This window comes from Quercus suber, unplaced genomic scaffold, assembly GCF_002906115.3.
Source record: "Quercus suber isolate HL8 unplaced genomic scaffold, Cork oak 2.0 scaffold_25, whole genome shotgun sequence".
In the NCBI taxonomy this organism is placed as follows: domain Eukaryota; kingdom Viridiplantae; phylum Streptophyta; class Magnoliopsida; order Fagales; family Fagaceae; genus Quercus; species Quercus suber.
In genome coordinates, this window is record NW_027069490.1 from 2,264,132 (window position 1) to 2,283,444 (window position 19,313).

At 35.3% G+C, this 19,313-nt stretch overlaps 3 protein-coding genes across 3 annotated transcripts; 2 read left to right on the forward strand and 1 right to left on the reverse strand.

Moving 5' to 3' along the window:
- The first annotated feature begins 215 nt into the window (after positions 1-215).
- Positions 216-1,526, forward strand: LOC136061428 (glucan endo-1,3-beta-glucosidase 10-like). The gene is made up of 2 exons (XM_065767351.1): positions 216-726; positions 837-1,526. The coding sequence occupies exons 1-2, from the start codon at positions 675-677 to the stop codon at positions 1,484-1,486; spliced, it is 702 nt and encodes a 233-aa protein (XP_065623423.1). The 5' UTR covers positions 216-674; the 3' UTR covers positions 1,487-1,526.
- A 6,047-nt stretch (positions 1,527-7,573) lies between these two features.
- On the reverse strand, positions 7,574-13,249 carry LOC112005619 (granule-bound starch synthase 1, chloroplastic/amyloplastic). The gene is made up of 14 exons (XM_024037912.2): positions 13,119-13,249; positions 11,465-11,825; positions 11,073-11,153; positions 10,863-10,961; positions 10,679-10,768; positions 9,951-10,014; positions 9,758-9,858; positions 9,550-9,659; positions 9,194-9,437; positions 8,936-9,112; positions 8,664-8,855; positions 8,465-8,551; positions 8,221-8,349; positions 7,574-8,061 (listed from the first exon to the last, which is right to left on the reverse strand). The coding sequence occupies exons 2-14, from the start codon at positions 11,807-11,809 to the stop codon at positions 7,945-7,947; spliced, it is 1,836 nt and encodes a 611-aa protein (XP_023893680.1). The 5' UTR covers positions 11,810-11,825; positions 13,119-13,249; the 3' UTR covers positions 7,574-7,944.
- Positions 13,250-17,492: 4,243 nt separating this feature from the next.
- LOC136065017 (uncharacterized) lies at positions 17,493-19,295 on the forward strand. The gene has a single exon (XM_065767634.1). The coding sequence runs from the start codon at positions 17,493-17,495 to the stop codon at positions 19,293-19,295; it is 1,803 nt and encodes a 600-aa protein (XP_065623706.1).
- The last annotated feature ends 18 nt before the right edge of the window (positions 19,296-19,313 follow it).

A 19,313-nucleotide genomic window follows, 5' to 3' on the forward strand; every position in this document is an offset into this window, starting at 1 on the left:
GAGCGGTGGAAATAAGATAATGGGTCATGTAAGTCCATAATTTCAACAAGAAATTAATCACTATTTGTGATGGGTGCGCTCTAGAAGGGTAAATCGTTGATCCAAGGAGTTTTTTCAAAATGCAAATACCAAACTCGAATTGAGGAGCACACTCAATAGAATATGAGATAAATACTTTGAGACTAAATGCCCAACCACTCGGCCAACCCACCTGGGATTGAAGTGCAGGGCCACATACACAGCCTATATAATATGAAATAAGTTGAAACACTTTCAACAAATTCTGCTCTACTTTCCGCTATTCTGCACCGCCTGCACGCTCAACTTCCTCCCATCATCTTCTCAAAATAAATAAATAAATAACTTCTTCCATCATTTTCTCTCTTCTCTCAAGTCTCAGTGCCATAACTTTCACAGTTGCGCGCCCACATTGTCTTGTAGCTGAGAGTGAGAGAGAGAGAGAGAGAGCCTCCCACTCCTCACCCCTCACCCATCACAGTTTGCCGTTTTCACAAAAGGGTCCCCATATATGAATTTCTTTTTGCAATTTGCATTGTAATAACGCATTAAACTTGCTCCAGTTACACCTTTACTCTTTTTCAATATTCTCTTTAGATAGGTCTCTCATTGTTCACCACCAATCATTGCTCTCATTTCGTCTCTGCTACACATCCATGGACCTCTGTAGATTTCACTACTGCTTGTCAGGACTCATTTTCATCTCAGGTACTTCCTCTTACCATTACAAATTTTGCAACTTTTTTTTTCTCTGGGTTTGGTAAATTTTCTAACTTTATTCCATTTTTTGCTTTTGGGTGCGTGTGTTTGTGTACAAGGCATTATGTTTCCTGTAATGGTTGCTTCAATTGGAGTAAACTATGGTCAAATTGCAAACAATCTACCATTACCAGAAAACGTAGTACCTCTAGTGAAATCAATTGGTGCCACCAAAGTGAAGCTCTACGATGCAGATCCAAGAGTTCTCCAAGCGTTTGCTAACACTGGTGTGGAATTCATGGTGGGTTTGGGCAATGACTTGTTGGGCAAAATGAAAGATGTAGACAAAGCTCAAACTTGGGTCAAGTCCAACGTCCAAGCCTACCTCCCAGCTACCAAAATCACTTCCATTTTTGTTGGTAATGAAGTCTTAACCTTCAATGATACCACTCTCACTGGTTGTCTTGTCCCTGCAATGCAAAATGTACACACTGCACTTGTTAATCTTGGGCTGGACAAGCAAGTTAGTGTCACTACTGCTCACTCCTTAGCTATTCTTGAAACCTCATATCCTCCCTCTTCCGGAGCTTTTCGACGCGATTTGACCAGCTGCATAACCCCGATCTTGAACTTCCATGCCAAAACAGGTACACTGTCCCAACTCCATTGTTACTATGTTGCTGTAGTTATAATCATATTAACAGCTCTAATTGTTTTGAGGAATTTCAGGACGATCTTTCTTCACAACTTGCCAATTAGTAAGTTGTAATTGATCTGGGTGTGGTTTCATTGACACCATTTTTATGAATTACTAATTAGTAAAAAAATTACCAATTGTGAAAAATGCTTTTTTTTAAAAAAAAAATGAATAATTATGGGGTATTCTTAATTGTTAATTGAATTGTTTTTGGCATAGAATAAAATACTGTAGTTTGACATCCAGTACCAAACGGTCGTCCCTAACTTTACTAGTGGAGCTGACTGTTGTGCACTAAATTGCTCCATAAATGGTTCAACACACACGACACAGGAGAAACAGTAATACAGTGCTTCTAGTGAAATATAATTTTAAAGTACATGCTACCATGTAAATCTTTCAATTCNGACATTGCATCATCATCCCAAGGCGCAGGAACTGCCATTCTAACCCTTTCGGAGGATTTCATCTGCAAACGTAGAGTTTATGGCTGACTGATATTGCTCATCATCATTTAGCTATTGCATTTATTTTTCTCGTTGCCGGTCATATGTATAGCTTATTGTTAATTATTGGCGTCCATTTAGAAAATACTTTAAATATATATATATATATATATATTTATATATAAATATATATTTTTTATAAAAGTAGTATTAATTTTTTTTTTTATTATTAGCAAATGTTAAAACTTTTTTTCTTTTACAAAAGAGGCGGTCGATATTAAAGGGTAAAGAATCTAAAGATGCTTGCTGGCTCCCAGTCACAGATTCACCATAGTCATTCTTTGAATTAATACTTTTTAGATGACTTTATTAACGACTATCTTTGACAAACAAGATGGACATAATTCTCAAAAATAAAATAAAATATTGTAATTTTTATTATATATAATTATTTTAAGGAGCTGAAATTTAAGTCCTAAATTTTGACATTGAAAACAATAATAAATACCTATTAAGTTATAAAAACTCTAAAAAAAATAATTTGAACACCCTGCGATTATAGAAGTTACCTAATTAAACAAGAACAAAATTTATATACAGTACTTTAAGTGTTATTTTTTTTTATGTTATTTTCTTAAAATTCAATCATGCTATTATTTAATTAAAAAATATACCTTCATCTCATGAAAAAAAGAAAAAAAGATAAATATCAAAATTTTAAGAGAAGAATTTAAAAAACAGAATCGTAACCTTTACCCAGTAAACAATTAAACAAACTTATATTTGAAGCAATGGAAATGTAGTTTGTGTGAGATCAGATGGATGAGGATTCAGTTGTGAAGGACGGTTACGATAAAAGGGAAGCTGTTGACTGATGGGGCCCAAAAACTGTTCTCCGACATCCTTCACGTGATCAAACCATTCCCAATTGATGAAAGCATTTTTTTTAGGGAAACAACTTTTACTTAACTTTGATTGACGTTCTCTTTTCAGTGTATATGAACACATTATGTATATGTTCTTTGTTTTTCTGAGAGATACGTGGCATACATGCACATAAACATAAGATATATTGTTATTGAGTCCATGTGGTTAAATGTTAATTAACCAGAAAGTTTTGATTCAATTTAAGGCATTTGTTAAGGTGACAGTCAGATAATATTTTTAAAAACTTTTTATAAAAAAGAAGAAGATAAAATTAATTAATTTTTTTTGACGATTTTTAAATATTTTTTTATAAAAATTATATCAAAATTTTCTTAAAATATTTTATTAATAAGTGTCTTAAGGGTACTCATTAACAAGACCATAAATCATTTTAGAAAAATTTTGATACTATTTTATGAGAAATATAAAAGACTATCAAAAAAATAAATTGAAATTTTCTTTTTCATTATTTTTTTGTTAAAGATACTTCCTAAACTAACATCCTTATAGCATTAATTAACTTTTCCCTTATTGGAATACCTGTGGGCGATTCTACTCACCACTTTTTCTGGACAAATCCTAGCCAACGATTTAAAAGGCTAACACAATATGCAGAAAATACATGTAGTTTTGTTATAGCATGGTAAATCTACCTTGGGGTTAAAATTTTAAAAAAATATTTTCTAAACCAATGTCCTTTGAATATGAATTAACTTTTCTCTTATTAGAACACCTGTGTATGATTTTGCTCATCACTCTAATTGGAAAAATCTCAACCATTGATTTAAAAAGCTAACACAATTTATGATAGTTTTGCTACAGGTAAACCTTGGGGTTAAATTTTTTTTTTAAATAAAAAAATTATTTTTAAACCAATGCACTTAGAGCATCAATTAACTTTTCTCTTATTAAAATACCTGTAGACGATTATGCTCATCATTCCGATTGGAAAAATCCTGGCCGTTAATAAAAAAGACTAACATGTTGCAAGAAACACATGTAATTTTGTTGTAGCCTACTGATAAACTGTAAACCTTTCAGCATTGAGTTTGCCTTATCTTGGATATTTATTAGAATTTTAACTTATAAGGTTGTTTTATGATGATTGTTTTTAACATTTGGTCAAAATATTTATTAGTGTTTAGTGTAAATAGAATTTTGGATTTCTGTTATAAATCAATTGAGTTAATTGGAAACAAAAAAATGTTGTCTTCCCTCCTTGAAGTGAATGAGGGCAATTGTCTTAAGTTGTTTAAGATGCCCAATCTTCTTAGCAAAAAAATCAACTTGTCCACAATTCATGGTTAACCCATTAGACTGAAACACCACTTTAAAACTCATGGTTCAAACAAAAAAGACTGAATTAAACACAACTCCTTAAGAAATACTAACTTCTTTATTAAGGTAGGTTATTAGGAATTTAATACCCAACAAACTTTTCTTGTCTAGAGAAAATCAAACACATAAAGCAATACTTACCTCTAATTAAATTTATACGAATATACATGAGAAAAGTTAATAGATGCTCTAAGGAATGGATTTGGAAAATATTTTTAGAAATTTTGGAAGGAAAAAAAAAATTAATTTTTTTGATAATTTTTTATATTTTCTATGAAAGTAGTATAAATTTTTATCTAAAATAATCTATTAACAGACCCTAAGAGTACTTGTTAACAGGATGCTATAAATATATGGCATATGTTGTAAATTAATATAAATTTAAGGACAAAATTTAGTTATAAAATTAATTGTAACCTTAAGCTGGCTACAACCTTATTCAATATCTTTTTATTGAATTTGAATTTTGACAAATCTCCCATTGGATTACATATTCTTCTTATATCCCCATGTTTGTAAAATTTCTAGAAAATTAAAGATTAATAGCTGTGTTATCAATAAATTATTTAAATTGCAAGTTTTTGTATTTTAAAAATATGCATAAAATATAAGTTCATAGATCATATAGTAAATATCATTTTATTGACACAAAATTTGATATGTACATTAAGGGTGTTAAAAATATGCAATTCAACGATTAGGTTTTTAAAATATATAGTAATGTTTATTTTATTGAATAAGGTTATAATTTTATGTTATAATTAATTTTGTAACTAAACTTTGTTTGCATAGAATTAATTGGATATAATCGACAATGGTTTCCTAAACTTCCAATTGCGACATATATGTATGTATTTATTTTTATAAATTATAATGGGACAAATGGCATAAATAGTTTCAAATCATTTTTTTGTTGAGGGACAGTTTCAAATCATTTTAAAACTATTCTTCTTCAGCACAAAGAAAAAAAGAAAGAAAGAAAGAACATTAGTAATCTTCTTTATAATATACTATTCTTTCTATTTCGTCAGTTGATAGGACTTTGATTCGCGATTTATTCTCGCCGCCCGTCTGTTTGGCCTTTTAGCACTTTTTTTTGGGGTGGGAATATAGCTTTTGGGCTGATAATCAAGCTTTCGGGGAAGTCCGCCCATTAAAGTGAGCTATATCTTCTGGGCTTTTCATTTATATAATCTTGTTCTCTTTTTTTTAATCAACTACCAATGATTCTAAACTTATATAGACTAGGGAATTTTCCTTTCTTTTTATTTTTTTTTTATTTTATTTTTTTTATACAAGATAGAATTTTACTATAACCTAATCTTAAATGTATATGCGTGTGAAACTTTCTCTTGGAGACTTGAACCCAGGTCCTTGCCCCCCCACAATCTACAAGCACTTATATTTGTGGAGTGACCATCACACTAACGATGTGCGGTAATCTTTTTATTTTTAGTTGCAGCTAGTCCGTGTCTTCTATTTGTATATTTGTGTAATTGTTTTGCATTTGTAAATTTCTCTGTTGGAGCTTATTATTGTCGGCTATGTCAAAGAAAGTAGTAGCTATAGGAAGATAAAATGTGGTTGAAAAGAGGACCATCTTTTTTAGTTAATGAGTAAGAATTTTAATGAAAAACAAGGGACGCCTCCAAAATCATCTTCAACTTCAAGGACAAGAACCCAAGACAGAAGATAGGAGATGAAAATGGGCCAATCCCAATTGCAATGGGTAGTTCAACGGGCCACATTGTGAGACACAAAATTTGTATTCTAAGGAACAAAAATGAAATCCCAACAAGAGAGGGAGTAAAGCGGCTTTCATTTTTTAGAATAAAGAAGCTATAATTTGAGGAATAGAGTATAAATTCAATGAGGATTCAATGACACCTTTGGAGTCCCCTTCAAAAATCACATATTGGAACTTGTGGAACACTACAAGTTTGATAGTTTGGAATGCAGTTCAGGCTACTCCTTGAGTTGGATTCGTAGTAGGGAAGTGGTTAGAGTGGACAAAGACCATGTCTCCCAGTCAAATGAAATCCAAAAACTCCTCATCAAATCCCTTATTTCCCTTTGGTTTAAAAGATTTGATTCCCTATACCATCACTGATAAGGAAAATGGTTTTCTTTTCAGAGTCCCAAAACCTAATTGAAAAAAAAAAAAGTCTATTCAGTCCTGGCTTCTACAAAGCTCTTGGACCAGATGATATGTATTTTATCTTCTATAAACTATTCCATTATTTCCACTAATGTGATTAGTGAAGTCACTAGCTTTTTTGAAGAACAAGTTTGTTTCAGGAATGTGAAGTTATTCGGTTATTCCCCATTTTGTCATGCTTCTCGTATCAACATTAACCATCAAGCAGTAGAATTATGGATCCAAGATTTTTCTAGTAACAACTTACGAGCACACCACTCTTATGGCACCTTGGATACTATTCCAATTTCCAAGTGGTACAATAGTCTCACACTGTTTTCAGGAATCTTTTCAGGCTATGTATGACTGAAGTACAAGTTTTCTATGTCTTTGCTTTTCTAAAATCTTTAGCTAGATGCTGGAAAGCCTTTGCATTCCGTAACAAAAATTGTTACATACAAGTATACAACCAGAGCCTTTTCTTTTGAATCTACTACAGCAATTTCAAGCATTTACAACTTATTTGACTTAGCATGTTTGCTCAGGCAATAACAACTTTTGTTTACAACACAGCATTGACTCAAAATGTGGTAGACCAAGGAATAAGCTGGGCAGAGCATTCACAATAAGACTTTTAAAAGCTAAAATGTCAAATTTTAGCATCCCATTCACAAAAAAAACACCCTACAACAAAGATGCTATTTCTATAAATTTTGGCATATGAGCTACAGTAGACTACCGTAGCTCAAATCTTATAACAAGAAATATTATTATATTCCTTAGATAAGTGGCGTTGCTTTTATTGTTCGTAGAGGTAGTTTTTTATTATTATTATTTTAATAAATTGTTTATATTATTTTAAATAAAGTGGTAAAAATATAAAACTTTTGATGTAAGTTATATTGTAAAATAAGGTGTTAAAATTAATAAAGTACTTTTTAAGATACTACTAAAATTTTTGATAGCTTTGATGAGAATGCTCCTTTCTCTTATACCATATTGCCAATTCATTCCTAACTTTACACATGTAATGGAATGTCATTAGAACAGTCATCTATAATTCAACAATCCCTAAAAGTACAGTGACAGCACATACTTAAAGAATGATACTTCTTATACCATACTCAAAGCATGCAGTGTCTTGTTATATACAATTCTTGGATTTTCATCTAACTCGTTCCAAAGTTTTGTAGTATATTTCATTATTAAGAAAAGGCCAACTAAACAAGCAAAGATATTTGGGTGAAGACATCACGTACAAAATTACAAGAGCATTGAAGCATATCAGTCACTTGCAGGAGAGGCAGGCACTTAAGGAGCAAACACTAATTTTTATTTACTTACATATTGCTTAAAACTATATAGCAAGAACAGAAAAAACTGGTTCTATAGTGGTTCCTAACAACAGATGTTAGGTTTGTACTTTTGCGACACTTCTCTACACAGCTTGAAAACCATTAAACTTCTAAAAAGAAAAATGAAAAATAGCTCCGAGTTCTTCACCAGGCTCGCTGCTCACATGAACTGAACTTTGAATGAGGTGAAGAGCCAACAGTTATAATTACCTACAAACCATGCATACTAACCCAGATCTGTTAGCATACTTATTAATGCTGATCATGCATACTAACCCAGATCTGTTAGCATACTTATTAATGCTGATACCATAAAAGTCGCAGTGCTCAAGGAGTAGCAACATTTTCCATGGCAAGAGGAGCAACCTCTTCCCCCTCAATTCCAGGTTCACTGCCAGCAACATCCAGGCTCAGCAGTATCTTTTCCCATTGTCTGGCTGGTTCCTGTGTCACATTGTTGCACATTATCAGTTAAACTCATGGATCAGAGAAACATTTACTTTATGAATTTTTGGTCATTTATGAAATTGAAATTTTTTTCAAAGAAATGCAAGCAAACTTTCCAGATTGGACATCTTTTAATTGGCTGAATGTCACACTAACCTTCCAAGAAAAATCTTGGGCCATGCAATTCTGGATCATCTCTTTCAAAACAGGGGTACTGTATGATGCAAGAGCTCTCTTGACAGTAGTTGCTATTGCAGTTACATCAGCTGGATCAACTGCTTCACACTGAAAGCAATCCAGCGACACAGAATCATTATTTTCCATACAAAGCAAAGCAAATGAATAGAGAAAGTGGTGCACTTGCGTGTCACAAAGAAGCAGAAAAAATTCGTTTTCTTACTTCAACATTGAAATCTCCCATATGGAATCCTGTAAAACCTTCTTTGACAGTGTCAACAAGTCCACCGGTTGAGGCAACAATAGGTACCTGTTGTGAAGTCACACAAAAAATTAATGATCAGTTAAAGCAACGTATAGTTTATCAGGTTAGATCATAGTGGTAGCCAAATAGAGAGAGGAAGAAGGCATGAGGCCTTTACCGTTCCATATCGCATAGCATGTAACTGAATGAGACCACAGGGTTCAAATCTACTTGGGATCAGCATAAAATCAGCCCCAGCAATAATCATATGAGCTAAGGGGACATTAAAGTTTGTCACACCCCGGGCGTTGTCGGGATATAGTACCTCCAGCTGTTCAATTTGCTCCTCCATGGGCTTTTTGCCGGTTCCCTGAGGAAAACGTCATTATAAAAATCCCTGTCGCAGCAGCTATAATTTGGAGGGGAGAACAATTAAGAGTTGATACTTACAAGGATTATAATTTGAACGTCCTGCCCAATGAACTTTGAAATAGCTTCTACTAGAATATCTGAACCTTTCTGCTCTTCTAGTCTTCCAATGAAGCCTATCAAAGGGATATTTTGGTCAACAGGCAACCCAACTTCTGCTTGAAGGGCTTCCTTCAATAGAGGCTTTGCATCCATAACCTGAAAATCACGATACCAATAAGTACTGATCTTTACAACCAGAAATTTTGGGAAGCAACAAGTTCATTAAAAGTTACTTACGGTTGTGGAATCATATTTAATACCAATGTATTTGTCTGTGGAAGGATTCCACTCTTGAACATCCATCCCATTCACAATACCAGTGATGCCAGTCTTACGAATGATGTTATCCAATTCCACACCCTTATCAATTCCAGAAACAAGTTCCTGGGCATAGTATGGACTCACAGTCAGGACCCTGTCCGATTCTATTATTCCACCCTTCATCCAATTGATTTTCCTTCCTTTCACTGGCTTGTTATAGCTGCACAATAGAAATACTTATAATACTTAGCAATAGGAATTGTTCATCAAATTCCTATCAATTTGAAAGTCTTTGTTCAAATGGAAATATGAATAGCTCCAAAAGATCTTACCCATCAGTAAAGTCAAAAGAACTCTTGAATTGATCAGGCAAATTGAGAAGTGAAAAGTCTGAGAAGGAGAATCTTCCCTGGTAAGCTATGTTATGAATGCAGAAAGCAACCTGCCATCATTTGTGAAGCTGTGTTAGATCCTAACAAATAGAAATTCCCAAGTTGACCACAATTCTATAGTATGGAGATCGGCGCAAGGACACCTTACCTTGGCATTTTTATAAAGTCCCCTTGATTTGTACATTGTTTTTAGGTAGCATGGAAGAAGAGCAGTGTGCCAATCATTGGCAATGAAGATAACATCCTCCCCTGCAAGAAGCAGAAAAGAACATCCTTAATGAAGCTATTTATTTTAAGACACTTCAAGTTTAAGAAACAGAAAATGGTTCCACTGTCCACACCATATGGTCCAGAGAAATGTTCACTGCTTTTTAAGTTCAGAACCCTTGGTGCCTCCAGAGCAGCCTGAAATTTATAAGAGGGGAAAAAAGGTGTATTTCAGCTATCTACTTAATGTCTGAAATGTTAATAACTATGAGGTTGATCAGCTGTTAGGCTACAAGTACACACTATAGTGAGATGGGAGACAATTTATATCCTGGATCTTTTCCTGGTTTAAAAATGCCATTCGAATGAACTCAATTGTAGCAATCAATTAATCACTAGTAAATTAAGAACCTTAATTGATCCACCAAGTAAGCTTAAATATGCAATAACTCATAGCATATAAGCTCTATGCCTGTTTGTCACAAGAATACAAACAAAAGGTGTTTTTCATTTAAATTGTGAAAACAAACATTTTCTTTTCACCTATAGCTTAAGAGTTGATAAATAATTCAGAAAAATTTCACATTTCTTGCGTACACTTTGCTTGGCTTCTCAGTTAACCCTGTCATGGAAAAATTCTACCATGGAATAATACCATGATCACTTTGCTGCTTAAAATTCAAATTTAATGCTTTCTTCAAATTGTTTCCCTAATCAACTGGCTATAAAGATTTTTTTTTTTTAATAATTTGAATTAAGGAAGTGTCTTTTGAGCTAGAGCTCATTGGCCAATTGGCTGAAGATTGGAAATAGTAAATAGAAGTATGAAACTAATGGGAAGATTGAAGAAAGGATAAATTACCTGGCACAACAAGCTGAATCGCAGCTGGTTATCCTCGTAATCCAGACCAGTCCTAGGGCCATAGATTTTGGATCCAGTTTTTCCCCATACCTTAAATATTAAGAAAGTTATGCATCAGATATACATTCCACAATTTTAACACTATGGCTTAGAACCATGATTTAGTTCTAATAAAAGTTTAAACCTTTTCGAGGAACATTGGGTGATCCACGAATACACGATCAACTCCTCGTTTATAGCAGTGGAAGAAGCGAACAGTTTCAATTCTATCCCCAACTTTCATCTGCATAGGAGAAGAAAATCAGGGAAATTGTCAAGGTACAAACTTGGCTGGTGAATTATCTCCACAAAAGGAAGATTATCCTAATACATAAAGAGTACTAGGAAAATTTACCTCAACTAGAACACTTGTGTCCCATGCATCTTTGTATTGGTCATAGCGTGGAGACACAGTCATAACACGGTGCCCGTTAGCCTAGAAATTATTCAGGTAAGATAATTAGTCAAATATACCTCATCCAACAAAACAGCCCAATCAGAACCAGAATAGCAATCAATGAGGAATACTGAGTGATGCTAGGTATTATACAAATTTTACCATCTAAGCCTTTAAAACTGATGCACCACCAATCAAAAAATATATAATTGTCAAATCTTTATTAATTATGTTATTGAAGTGGCACTAATTACATTCATTGCCATGTTTGTTTGTAAGCCTTTTACAGTAAAATTTGGAGTAGCATTAGTATTTTCCTAATAAAAATATTATAGAGATCTGCACTTAACTGCCATTGCAGGTGGAAGTCCTCCAAGAACATCACCAAGTCCACCAGTCTTGCTCCATGGACCTATCTCAGCTCCCACAAACACCAAGTTCATTCCTTGTACACATACAATTTTCCCATTAGGTCTGTGCTTCTCAGTTTTACTCACTGTGCTTCTTGCTGGCCTAGCAATTGCTTTTGTTTGGGTTCTCATCTTTAGCATATCTAGCTTGTTCAACGACCTTAACCCATTATGAGTCATTGCTTGACTTCTTAGGCCTAAGTTTGCTTTACTTTCTGATCCGGAAGTTCCATGGCAATTGACACGTGAACTGGATACAAAGTGTGAGGTGGTCACAGTTGCCATTGGTAATATCCTTCGTCTGAAGCAACAACAACAACAACCAAACCTTAGTCCAAAATTTTTGAGGTCATCTAAGATCCTCAACAGACTAAACAAGGTCAGCCAAAAAGTTGATAAAACATTACTACATAATAACGATATATCAATAACATTTATTAAATCTACCAAATAAAAGAAATTTAGCAACAAATTCAGATGCTGTCATCTGTTTCCAAGTTCCTCCTTAATCTCTGACTTTATTTATTCAGGTATACAACTAAAGCTATTCAACCATTCTAGCAGTGTAAGCACTATGTACTCGCAGCTAACCCCAACCCAGTTTATAAATCATCAAGAAATAGATAATTAGATTTTATTTTCCTTCTTTTGTTAAATGATTATAGTAAGTTATTACAGGAGTGAAGGCTCAGTTATAAATATATGCTTGATTAAAGGTTACATCTTTCAAGAACTTCAACAGAGCAGAGCTCAAAAGCAATAGTTTTCCAGGCACACAACAGGGTTTTGATCATCAATTAACAGTCAATACTACAATAAAATCAATGACAATCCTATCTGGATGAAGCTTCAACATAAACACCATTATGGGTCCAAATCAACAACCTAGTTAATTCATGTATGTCACACTAATTTTCTTGACTCTGCAACTACAACAAACAAAGACACTTCAGTAGACGATGCATGCATGCTCCAAAAGTTGGAGTTGCAGAAACACAAAAAAATGCAAATTCACACATAATAAAGAATCATGAACACAAGTCACAGGTTACAAACCAGAGAAGAAGATGAGAATAGAGATTCAAGAGACCAATGATCATCAAACGGTAACTGTACTTGCTTGCTTTATAGTATGAACTAATAGTGTTTGAATTTATTTGGAAGATCAGAACTAACTGCGAAAATATCTCAAACTTGATTTTTAGTAATCATCAAGATTGAGCAAACAAACACACTTCAGTAGACGATGCATGCATGCTACAAAAGTTGGAGTTGCAGAAACTAAAAAAAATGCAAATTCACAAATAATAAAGAATCATGAACACAAGTCACAGGTTACAAACCAGAGAAGAAGATGAGAATAGAGATTCAAGAGACCAATGATCATCAAACGGTAACTGTAATTGCTTGCTTTATAGTATGAACTAATAGTGTTTGAATTTATTTAGAAGATCAGAACTAACTGCGAAAATATCTCAAACTTGATTTTTAGTAATCATCAAGATTGAGCAAACATAGGAACTGACTTCCTAGAATTGTTCCTCTCAGGTAATTCCAACATTAAATTAAAAAATAAAGCTAATCATGTACTTACTAAAAAGATCACGGCTAGAGTGGGAGTGAGAGTGAGACTGAGAGTGTGAGTGTGAGTGTGAGAGGAGACAGAGGTTCACTAAAGATCTGGAATTTGTACTGTCCATCTAGAATGTTGTGTCAGACACGTGGTACGGTGGCTGAGAATCATGGCAGTTCCTATTACCTCTCTCCTAGTTTAGCGTCACGAGGGAAGATGGGCCCATGGGCCCGTGGCATCGGTGGGAAAATACTACAAAATTTGAGGTCAGTGTCAGTGATGGCCGATGGGAAAGCCCACCGCTTTGATAATCAGCTTTGTAGATTGTTTTTTGACAACTAATCATCAAGTGGAGGAAACGACACCTCTAATAGTTGCATTCACGGTTCAGATTAATTCAACACCATGTTCATCACCTTGCCTCAGAAGGGTCCCATTATATAGAAGCCAACCTTTCACAATTCAGATACGACATGTTGCACCTCATGGAAGTCGCTTTCTATCTTTGAGATTTATTTTTATATTTTATACTACAATGTGTACAAACTAGTGTGTTTATTAAAATTTTAAAATGGACGGTGGAGAAAGGAGAGAGTAAAAGGAGGTGGGTAGTGAGTAGTGACGTCTCTGTGGTCAAATCCATTACCAAAGTGGCATTACTCTGCTGAACTTGGTACATTTTTGTCCCTCGAACTTCTCACTTCTTATTTTTTTACCAAGTACATTTTGTGAGATCTACCATGTGCCTTGGTTCACGGGTTTCGTTTTGCCACACAAATGGCAGCCAAAAATAAGTTGGTGCGGATCTGAATAGTTTTTTATAGTAATAAATATTGGAAGCATGTTATATGTACCCACAATTTCTAATTAAAAATAAAAAATTACAGAAATTATTATTATTATTTTTTAAAAAAACAGAAATTTAAATCTAGTGTAGGAATTATATCACCAAATTATATAATAACATAAATATGTTGTTCTTAAAAATTGATTTGTATCACTTGGAGTAAAAAAATTACATGAAATAGGCTTTTGGCAAAACAATCTCTCAGTATTAGAATACAGCATTGACTTTTGCATTGGATGTACAAATGCACACAAAAGTTAAAGAACAACCTCTATAAAGCCTTTCCTTTTTAGATCAAGAGAGAATAAGGGTTCGTTTAGTATGTGTGTTTAAATATATGTTTTTAGTTTTTAAATAACATTACACGTATTTTTATATATTTTTTCACCCACATATATTTTCAAAAAATACAAATAACGTTATTAAAACAATATTACCACACGGACCCTAAATTTTTATTGGAGAGCAATCCTTATGGGAGTGAAAACTATGTCGAATAGACCTATTTGAGTAAGAAGAGAAGAACTAAGGAGACAGAGACCTAGTCGTATGTTAAGTAAGCAACTGATTTGTTCATCAAAAGAAAAAGTAAGCAATTGATTTGGTCAAAGTAAGGTTGACACCAAAGGGCCAAAAAACCAATGGTTAAATAGAAGCTCAAGGAAAAAAAGACAAAAAAAGAAGCCCCATCAAAAAAATGAGGAAACATAAATGGGCCAAATCAAAATTGAACCCGTATGTAATCTAATTAAAGTTCAAGCCCAAACTAGGCCTTGTATCACATATATGAAAACAATTCCTCAATAATATTTAAAGTCAAATAAGGGTACACTCCTAATCAATGTGAGTCTCCTGACTCTCCACACACACACAAATAATAATAATAAAATAAAATAAAGAAGAAAGAGAAAAAGGGAGAACACCCACACCAATTATGTGTACTATTTTTGTCTAGTCTAGTAACGGATAAAAGGAGAGCATCGCTAAATAGCAAAAATCTTGTATGAGATATGTGCATGCGCCCAATGTCTCACAAGGTATTTAACTAAATACTGCTTAATTTTATTGGTAAATTTTACATGGTTATGTGGAATGTTCTTAAACAGTTTATTGCATACAAAACTATGGGGTGCTACACTACCACATCCTAGTCTAGAAGGTGAACGGATACTGAAATTTGAAACCATAGATATCAGTGCTACATATTTTGAAGACCTATTTGGGTGCTACACTACATAGATATCAGTGCTACAAATTTTCTCTTATCGTGTTGTAGGATACGAACAGTGCATGATAGTATAAATAGTGATTAGCTTTTGGTTTATTTGTTGATTTTTTCAAAGTGAATAAAAATAAAATTGTATTTACAAATAATGAAATTTCAAAAAACTTTATATAAATAAATAAACTAACAAATACATTGGCCAAAAAAAAAAAAAAGGGTGTCAATGTTTAACACAACCCGCAAACATGACGCAAACGCGACATGAGTTTTACAGGCTAGGTTGGGCCTTAGCAGGTTTGGGTCATAAACGGGCCGACTCAAAAGCAACACGATAAAAAACGTGTCACAGACAGTTCAACTCGCTTAACTTGCAATTGACACATTTGACACACCAATTGATTCATGTGAACCTAAAATGATTCATTTAACATAATCCATCTAACTTTTTAAACAAACAAACAAATGAATAAATATTCTATATTTTAAAATTAAAAAGAAAATAAGAGACATAAAATATGTTATGTGCGACTATATTTTTCGGGAGATTTTCAACTTATAGCATTCAGCCTTGATGACTGTTTTTATTATCGGACTAAGACACCAACTGTTTTTTTGTGTAAACAGGGATTCAACCCTAGATTTCTTATTCAATGACAAGAAACTCTATCAATTGAGCTAATTAGAACTTACAACTATCTTATATTTTTCATACTTAGCATTTTGGCGAGTTTTGAAGATATTATATTTTTGTTGTGGGTTCCAGTTAGCTCAACTGGTAAAGTATCTGATAGTTGTATAAGAGATCTGAGGTTTAATCCCCGTTCACACCAAAAACTGATTGATATCTTGGTCTGATGATAAAGAGATATCATTAGGAGCGAACGCCAAAGGTTGAAACTCTCTAATATATATATATATATATATATATATTTGTTAAACTGTGTTATTTTGAATTTGAGTTAAAAACTTGAAGTGTATGCAATATGCACTTTTATTAGGATGCAAAGAACTTATTTCTAGATATATGTTATTTTTGTGTTGAACTATGTTATTTTGAAATTGGGTTGAAGTGTAAGCACTCCTTTTGGGATGTAAAGAACTTATTTCTAAATATATGGTGATGATGCTATAAAATACCACCTTAAAAATTGTCCATATGGTTCGTCTACGAAAAAAAAAGAAAGATGGGCACAGCCAAGTTGCCTCGTCCGTCCTTTGGGACGGACGAACAAGGTCTCGTCCGTCCCAAAGGACGGACGAGGAAAGCACGGCCATGCTAAGGCACGTCCACCCCTAGTTAGGGATGGACGAGCCAAGCATTCATGACTTAACCAATAAATCAAAACCTCCATTGCTCATAATGAGGCACCGGTTCAGATGAAGCAACTTCTATGGAAGTTATGGAAGTTACCTCCGATTTTGGTGAACTCCTCGACAATAGGAACGGTTATCAGAGCAAATAACCGTTCCATAAACTATATAAACATGATTCTGCGTAGAGGTAAAGGGATTCTGACTTTTTTTTATTTTGAGAAGGGAATAGACACTTAGATATTTTTCCTCTCTATTCCAGCCTTCTAACTTCATCATCGGAGGGTCTTAGGCCGGCCTCCACCGGTCTTTACTCTGATTGAGTTTGGTTTTACAGGATTCAATTCTCAAGATTGTCGAAGTCTGAAGATTTTCAACCCACTGATTTTCCAGAGTTATCAGTTGGCGCCATCTGTAGGGAACGTGTTTGTCGCTCTTGAACTTGTTTAGTTTTGCGATTTCTTTCCCTTGTGAAAGGGTTGGAATGGTTCGGACTAGATCAAGGGCAACTAGCCCAGGCCCTCAACAGAGTAGAGACGCATCGAGTAATCCTCATCGCGATCGCCAATCTGCACCGGACATGCAGGCCCCATCTGTCCAGCATATGCACTCTATGGCGGCTGCGATGGCGGGGTTAACTCGCCAGAATCAGGACTTACGGAGAGAGGTTAATTTAAGAAGGCAGACGCATCAAGAGCATGAAGAAGAAGGGCAAACCCAGAATCAAGAGGGCAGAGAGAACTTTCAGCATGGAAGTCAGTCAAGGGATACCACTTCGCGAAGGGCATCTAACTTGAAGAAAGAGATGGATCAGATGAAGAAGGCCATGGACGAGATGAAGGAGAATATGAGGAGGGCGAACCCAGTAGAAGAATTAGTTCATAGAACTGACTCTCCCTTTACGGCTTCCATCAATGGTCATCCCCTACCACCGAAGTTTAAAATGCCTTCTTTAGATTCATACGATGGGAATTGAGATCCTTTTGATCATATTGCCACCTTCAAGACCACTATGCATCTTCAAGGAGTTCCAGATGAAATAATGTGTAGAGCCTTCCCTACCACTCTCAAGGGTCCGGCTAGAGTATGGTTCAGCAAGTTAACCCCGAATTCAGTAAGTTCTTTTGGAGAATTAAGTAAGCTGTTTGTTAATAACTTCATAGGGGGTCAGCGTCATAGACGATCTACTTCCAGTCTGTTAACGATAGAACAGGGGGAAAATGAAAGCTTGCGTTCCTTCATCACACGTTTCAATAGGGAAGCCCTGACCGTGGACGAGGTAGATGACAAGCTACTGTTGGCAGCTTTTCATAATGGGGTCAATTCTGACTTGTTTATACATAAACTCTATGAGAAGGAACCTCAGTCCATGGCTGAACTCGTCCATTCAACCCAGAACTTCATGAATGCAGAAGATGTGATTATAGCTAAGAAGAGGAAGAGGGCTGAAAGAATGGAAACAAATCCTGCTCGTCATTCTGAACAGGGTCCTCGTCCAAAAAAGGGACGGACGGAGGATAAGAAAGACCGAGAGAAGAGGGCAGGACTGTCAGCAAGGAATCAACAATACACTCCTTTGAACGTTCCACTCGAGCAAGTCCTCATGCAAATCAAAGACGAGCCTTCCTTAAAGTGGTCGGAGAAGATGAAGGGAGATCCCAATAAGCGCAATAGAAATAAGTATTGTCGCTTCCATAGAGATCACGAGCACGACACGGACGAGTGTTTCGATCTGAAGCAGCAGATTGAGAATCTCATCAGACAAGGGAAGCTGAAAAATTTCCTTGGACGAGATCATAAAGACGAGAAATTGAAAGCCAAGGTAGAAGAATCGTCACGGCCGCCGCTCGGAGAAATAAGAATCATTCTGGGGGGAAGTACTGCAGGACAGTCGTCTAAGTTAAAGAAAGCGTATTTAAAAGCAGTACAGAGCGTTCAGCTCTCTGGACGATCACCGAGTGCAGGGACTACGGACGAGCAGGCGATCACTTTCACGGACGAGGATGCAGAGAGAGTCCATCACCCTCATGACGATGCTATTGTCATCACCCTCCTTATTGCAGACTACAAGACTAGAAGGGTGTTGGTAGATAATGGAAGTTCTGCTGATATCTTGTACTATCCAGCCTTTCAGCAGATGAGGTTAGGACGAGACTTACTCCGTCCAGCGAGCTCCCCCCTAGTAGGTTTTGGTGGAATGAATGTGCAACCTGTGGGTAGTATCTCATTATCAATGACAGTGGGGGCATATCCGCAGCAAGTTACCAAGGAGGTGAACTTCCTCGTAGTTGATTGTTCGTCTTCCTACAATGCAATAATTGGGAGGCCAACCCTAAATAGGTGGAAGGCAGTTACATCTACCTACCACTTGTCAGTCAAGTTCCCAACGGAACATGGGGTAGGCCAAGTACAGGGAGACCAATTAGCAGCAAGAGAGTGTTACCTAGCCATGTTGGCTGCGGACGAGCAAGTTCAAACAATGAATATCGAAGAAAAGAAAGTTGTGGCAGAACCCATTGAAGCATTGGAAGATATTCGCTTAGATGATGATAACCCTGAATGGTGTATCAGGGTTGGAGCAGATCTGGAAGCGAAGATCAAGAAAGATCTCATTTGTTTTTTGAAAAGAAACAGAGATGTGTTCACATGGAGTCACGAAGACATGCCGGGTATAGATCCTAGTGTCATTACCCACCGTCTAAGTGTATGCCCTTCCTCCAAACCAGTGCGACAAAAGAAGAGAGTGTTTGCCCCGGAGAGAGACAATGCTGTTAAGGAGGAAGTTCAGAAGTTGATTGCGGCGAAGTTTATTTGAGAGGTATATTATCCTGAT

Bases quoted from the DNA above. Each gene is read 5' to 3' on its own strand.
- LOC136061428 (XM_065767351.1), top strand. From the start codon at position 675: ATGGACCTCTGTAGATTTCACTACTGCTTGTCAGGACTCATTTTCATC. The intron at 727-836 runs GTACTTCCTCTT...TTTGTGTACAAG, and splicing joins AGGACTCATTTTCATCTCAG to GCATTATGTTTCCTGTAATG.
- LOC112005619 (XM_024037912.2), bottom strand. From the start codon at position 11,809: ATGGCAACTGTGACCACCTCACACTTTGTATCCAGTTCACGTGTCAAT. The intron at 10,962-11,072 runs GTAAATTTTCCT...TCTCCTATGCAG, and splicing joins ACACAAGTGTTCTAGTTGAG to ATGAAAGTTGGGGATAGAAT. The intron at 8,062-8,220 runs GTTAGTGTGACA...AATGTGACACAG, and splicing joins CCCAAGATTTTTCTTGGAAG to GAACCAGCCAGACAATGGGA.
- LOC136065017 (XM_065767634.1), top strand. From the start codon at position 17,493: ATGCATCTTCAAGGAGTTCCAGATGAAATAATGTGTAGAGCCTTCCCT.